At 48.7% G+C, this 6,154-nt stretch overlaps 2 protein-coding genes across 22 annotated transcripts in view; one reads left to right on the top strand and one right to left on the bottom strand.

The window, feature by feature from the left end:
• LOC116848930 overlaps positions 1-5,233 on the top strand; it is a 27,410-nt gene extending 22,177 nt beyond the window's left edge. For all 5 annotated transcript variants that reach the window (XM_032825564.1, XM_032825559.1, XM_032825562.1 and 2 more), the window contains exon 3: positions 2,094-5,233. In XM_032825564.1, coding sequence (XP_032681455.1) covers positions 2,094-3,458 — 1,365 coding nt within the window. In that variant the 3' untranslated portion in view covers positions 3,459-5,233. The remainder of the gene's footprint in view (positions 1-2,093) is intronic.
• Positions 1-6,154, bottom strand: part of LOC116848927 (E3 ubiquitin-protein ligase MYCBP2) — a 299,038-nt gene that overhangs the window by 282,393 nt on the left and 10,491 nt on the right. The gene's annotated exons all lie outside the window — the stretch shown is intronic.

The following is a 6,154-nucleotide window of genomic DNA, read 5'->3' as shown; positions in this document are numbered from 1 at the left end:
TCTCTCTCTCTCTCTCTCTCTCTCTCTCTCTCTCTCTCTCTCTCTCTCTTGAAACTCGATGTTCGACCAAATCGATTAGTCTGGAGAGTGTGCTAATTAATAAGAGCAGCATACACACTCGCGGCCTCGAGCGACGAGAAGTGCGCGAGAGATATCGCACGCGACCCCTTTGTGGCCGATCAAAGCGGGAGAATCGCAGCGTTCCTCGATCGACCGTCCGATACGTTTGGCAGTCGTCGACCAGCGTTATCGGCGACATTCCGGCGTCGCTGCGAAAGTTGCGAATGCGAACAAATGAGACAGCGAGTACACATCGCGAAGCGATCCCGTGGCGATAGCGCGAGTTTGCCAAAATGGTCCCCCGTCGCTTTTTCTACGAGTCCATTTGCCGTTGCACGCGAGACGAATAGCTGCCATCCACGCAGATATCGAAAACGGCATTCGTGTGCGACGCAGACGAGGAGCTCGACGCGGATAATCCCGCGCTGATCTAATTCGTATGCGACGACGACGACGACGACGACGAGCGCGCGCGCGCGCGCGCTAAAGCGGAAAATCCGACAGAAGCGAGATAGCTTCGTGTAAATGCGCGCGGAGTCGATCGGGGGGAAGGAAAAACACCGATTAGAAGCCCAGGCAGGGAGGGGAAGGAGGTAGCGATAGAAACGTCGATTTGAAACGAGGAAGAGACACTCCTTGAATCGGAGATTACTGCCGTCAAGACGAGTGTCCTTCGACTCCCGTGAGAGACGGATACGACGACGACGATGACGACCACTGCAACATGGTCCTTCGCGAAATTAAGCTCTCTGTCCCGTGATTATGACAACGACATTATTCGCGATAATTAGCAGCGAAACCGACCGCGGCACCGTGTGCGCACACACGTCGCGAATAATTAGGATCGTTAGACCCGCAATTACGGCTATTCGAACCCTATTAGGGCCCGCCCGGATCCGGCGCATTGCGTCGTGCTACCCAAATTACGCTCGAACGCTGCGATTCTTTGCTCTCTCCCTCTCTTCCTCCCTTCCTTCCTCGGTGATATCGTGTCCGAATTCAAGTTCGTGGGCGAGAAAATCTTCCCGTGACGGGGAGTACTTTGAAACGAAACCGGCTTCATAAATATCCTCTCTGTGCCATTAACTTCTCTTCTCCCTCCCGTATTTGCTTCTGATTAAAAGATAATCTCAAATAGCTCAGTCAACGTGCCTCTCATTACTGCAACGATAAAAAACGGTTTGGTATTTGTAACTGTAACTGCGTAGTGAAAGAATTATTGTCGGGAGAATTATCCTTTTTTAGTAAATGTTACTTTAATGTTGCAGTGCTGATCAATGATAACTTTCTAGACGTGTTGCTATTTCACACAAAAAATACATACTGCCTTCGAGTACATGTTTCAAGTATTTCATAGGTGTTATATATTCGCAAATCTGACCCAAGTTCATCACAAGTTCGTTAAATTCGCTCAAAACACATTTTGCATTCTAATGAGTTTAACATTTCAACCGAGAGAATATTAAATTAAGACAAAAATTCGGTTTGCTTTTACCACACAGAATCGAACCAACTTTTTCTCCGATAAAATTTCACAATATTCTTGTAAAGAGATTAAATTCTTCTTTCGAATACACGATGACGAGCTTTCCTCAAATTTGCAATGAGTATATTTTAAGACTATTATCAAGAAAATATTCTTTGTTGAAGGTAACCATTACTTAAGAGAGAGAAAGAGAGAGAGAGAGAGAGAGAGAGAGAGAGAGAGAGAGAGAGAGAGAGAAATCGCTTTTCTTGGCAGTAGAATGACATTTTTCTGTGTGTATCATTCTCTTGTTAGAACAAGAGACATTATTGGCGCCGAGAATGACTATAATTGTAGCGAAATTAACAATTTTTCAGTGTACGTCTAGATATTGACGAAACAAATTCAAACAGGTTTACGCCTTTGCTCCTATCGTGTGATTTCGAATCGTTCTGGAATTTCTCCCAGGAGGAAATTAATTTCAATTGCCACCTTCGCTGTGTTAAAGTATAAAGTGGACAAAGCGAGATGAATAAGATACTAATCTAAGAATTCGTTCGTTCCGCAGGAATTGATCCTGACCACGGAGGGAGACAGACGGTTGAGCCCGCACACCAGCCGGATAGTGGTGAGCAACTGCTCGTCCGTGATCCTGACAAACTCGAGTCTCGCCTCGATGGTCGGGCTACGATCGGTGGACCTGGTGAACGTGGCGAATCTGAGCCTGGTGCGGCAGAGCTTCGAGCTATCGGCGCATAGCGCACGCACGCGAATCTCCGTGAGGAACAGTAGCATCGACGTGATGCCGAGCTTTGTGTTCCGCGGCGACGTCGAAGCGATCACCTTCGAGAACGTGAGGATCGGCCAGCTGAGTGCCTTCTCGTTCGCCAATCTGGTGCACACGGACACCCTGCGGCTGGAGAACTGCCGTATCGAGACGACGGAGGCGCAAGCCTTCAAGAAGTTTGACGTCGGCTATCTGCACGTGATCGGCGGCAGTTTCGGCGAGCAGGTGCCCAGCCGCACGATGAACGACATCGAGGTCTACCACAAATTTATGCTGGACGGCGTGAGGATGGGCGTCGTACGGAGCGACGCCTTCATAGTGAGGAGCCCGCGCACAGTGGCGATACAGAACTGCGCGATCGACACTCTGGAGAGCGAGGCGTTCGATGTGACGGCGCACGGCGCCGTGATCGTCAAGAACAACACATTCGGCAGCATCGGGGTAGGCGCGTTTTTAGGTATACGCGCGGATCGTGAAATCAGAGCGCCGTCGTCGTCGGCGAACGGCCTGCACGATCTCATCTTCAAGAACAACAGCGTCAACAGCTTCGAGGAGGGCTCGTTGATGTTCGACCGCACGAGCTTCCGGCCGGAGCTCGACAATCTCTTGGTCGCACAGGCCTGCGACTGCCAGATGCTGCCGGTGTGGAAGAACAACGTGCTCAACTACAGCAACGTGTACTCGCGGTTCTACGCGAGACAAAACTCGCTCGCGCCGCCAACGTTGCAACCTCAGGAGCCGATCAACGAGACCCCGGAGACGTTCCTCTGCTTGGATGCCCGGGTGGAGGGTGTACCGACGAGCTTCACCGATTACGAGGCGCGCCACTGCTCGCTCGGCGGCTCTATGCTCATCTTCATTCTCATCATCGCGGCCGCCCTGCTCGCCCTGATAGTGGCCGTGTGCCTGATCGTCTGGTGTTGCCGGAGACGCAGACGGAACAACCGGAAGAAGTGGATCAGTGTGCCGACCAACGCGCCCGACGTGGTCTCCAAGAAGAACGGCGTGATCGGCAGAGAGGCGGCCACCTCCGGCACACCGGTTGACAGTAGGATAACCATGGTAGTGCCGGACGGCAGGCTGTACAGAGAGACCGAGTTCCACGTGATCGTCGAGAAGGCCGAGCCGCTCACGACCGAGTTGTAACGAGAAGCCGCGGGCGGCTCGGCGACGAGGGGGCCCGCGATCGCTCCTGTCGAGGAGGAACTCGAGTGGGCGGAAACGTCGAGTCGTTTTCGAGTGTACAAACTGTGAAACGCTGCGCCGGTGAAGAGAACAGTGACGGGGATTCATGAGATCGGTGACTCTCGAAGACGGGGAGGATCCGTTTCCTGTCGCGCAATGACAAACGGACACTCCATGGACGTTGTTGACCGCACTTCCTTAACGTAAAATTGTAAATCGTCGACGCGCTTGAGATAATAATAGAACGCCGAGCGTAACTCCCCCCTGAAGGTATCATCTTTTCGTTTTTGTCTTTCTTTTTCTTTCCATTTAACTATCTCTCCTAGTACAACGCAGTTTGTAAGCTTTCATTCACATATCACAGGCGGCCGCCAATTACCTACCGCGGCTCTCTCATTCCTCGAGTCGACCTTTCGCCCCAAAGACGCTCGCGTTCCTCGATGGCGACCCAGGAGATCCGTAAACGAGTCGCGGACTCGGATGATCGGCCACCGTTGTTAGTTAAGTTTACCGTTGCGTAACTTTCGAGAACGGGCCAGTGTCGTAGAGGACGAGGCGAACTCGTGAAGCGATGCGATTTAGAAGGAGAGAAGAAGAGTGTGTGTATGTATGCGCGCGTGAGAGAGAGAGAGAGAGAGAGAGAGAGAGAGAAAGGAGAAGAACGTACACATAAGTCGTGTATGTAGAGAAAACTCGCTGTCTTGTGTAAGATACGCGATTGGACCGACCTTTCGCATCTCGTTGCTTTAAGTTTGTCGATCGACCGCGGTAGCGGTCACCGACGTAACGTTACGTATTAGTGAGCGTTCCGAGCGAATATCACGGTACGAAAGGGCCAAGATGATCGCTCGCTCGATGACAGCTGTGCCATTCCTGGAGTGACGTCACACACACACATACACAGACACACAACGTCCACACACATCTCGTGTCCACTCCGTAGAAATTCTGATCTCTCGAGTGTGGAAAGAAATAAATAAAGACTTCTTATTAAGCTTTCATATCAAAATCCCTCGAAACCTATCGTTTTTATAAAGTGGCGGATCGACGATGATGTAATTGCGATAACGGACGAAAATAAACTGGCGAGATAAACCTCTCTGTGTCAAAGGAACAGTCCCACACTGCGGGGAGCGCGACAGCGAGAGCAAGAACGAGAGCGAGTGAGCGAGCGAGCGAGCGAGAGAGAGAGAGAGAGAGAGAGAGAGAGAGAGAGAGAGAAGCGATAGCCGCGAGAAATATAAACTGCGGCGTGAGTCAGTCTTCACGCACGTCGTGCTGTGGATTCTCTTATCGTTTCATTATCACGTTGCTCTATTAATATCGATGTGTATTTATTCGTATGCCTTCGCAGATACCTGGCCGATAATAAACTGTTGTTACTGTTATTATCATTTACACACTTAGTCTTAAGTGAGTCTCGATAATTGAACGTTACGTACGCGATTGTTCCGTGTGAAATTGACGATTCGATTAAATGGCTACATAAAAAAAAATCCCGTGGAATTTGTAACAATAAATTGAATAACTTTGTGCACCGGCGATGTAACAACGAGAGAATTTTAACGTGGAACCGATGACCATATGAAGCCAATCGGAAAAAAACCATTCAGAATGTACATCCCGACACGTACCCCTCGACACGTTTAATCTACGTGAAAGGCCCTGATGATGAGCCACCGTTTTTCCACAATGCAATGATAAAAATAAATAAATAAACACTGTCCCTTTCCTCATCACAAGCGAAGGCATATATCGCGGACACTGAACTATTATTTGAGCGGCCGATATTTTGATAATCGTGAAAAAGAGGGCCGATGGCCCATTAAAGAGAAGAAAACCTGAAATCAAATAAAGCTCATCGACTGTATCCCGATATCTATATATCCCAAAATCAGAATAGATATTTAACAATGGAGCAGAGGACCCAAGCACTCTCTAAACACTCGAAGGCGGACATGAGCGACGCTTCAGCTTGGGCATGAAAGAAGAAAAAGTCGAGCCTCGAGACATTCCTGTGTCTGTGCATCAACAGTGCAAACTGCGCCAAGGTATACGCCTCCATTTAGCATCCGCCTCCATTTAGTATCGACAGATCAGAGTCTAATATGCCGCGCAACACGTGCAAACTGTGTGTACGGGTATGTATTTGTGTAATCGTACCGTTGTGAACGAGCCAGATGAGTTTGTAATGTCGTATAGTTATAATTATCGTGAGACTGTGATATAACAGCCGACTGTATAATTTGATTCGCATTGAACGAACGAAGGTACAACAATAAAGATGATACCAATACATGCTCGCTAATTACATTACGGCTGCTCCGACTCTGTTCAAGGTAAGACAGCTCGTGGACGATGTTAAAATTTTCCGTCAGCGTAATTGAGCGTACAGTCGCGAAAATTCCGGGCATTTCTTGTCCGAATATCGGTTTTCCCCTTATGGCGCGCCACGTTATACTCGTTCATTATACTCGTGTTTTAAACGTACTGCCGAGAACATTTTATACATTTTCAACACGCGACTCGGCGAGATACAGTGAGCTACGCGAGCAGAATTCTAATTAACCGTCTTCGGAAATTACGTGTACTTCGTACATTTAAATATATATATATATATATATATATATATATATATATATATATATATATATATA

Source organism: Odontomachus brunneus, unplaced genomic scaffold (assembly GCF_010583005.1).
Source record: "Odontomachus brunneus isolate Ranch 3 - 2012 unplaced genomic scaffold, Obru_v1 Obru_scaffold_102, whole genome shotgun sequence".
Lineage (NCBI taxonomy): Eukaryota > Metazoa > Arthropoda > Insecta > Hymenoptera > Formicidae > Odontomachus > Odontomachus brunneus.
The sequence above is the reverse complement of the archived record's forward strand: the minus strand, read 5'-3'. Positions and strand labels throughout refer to the sequence as shown.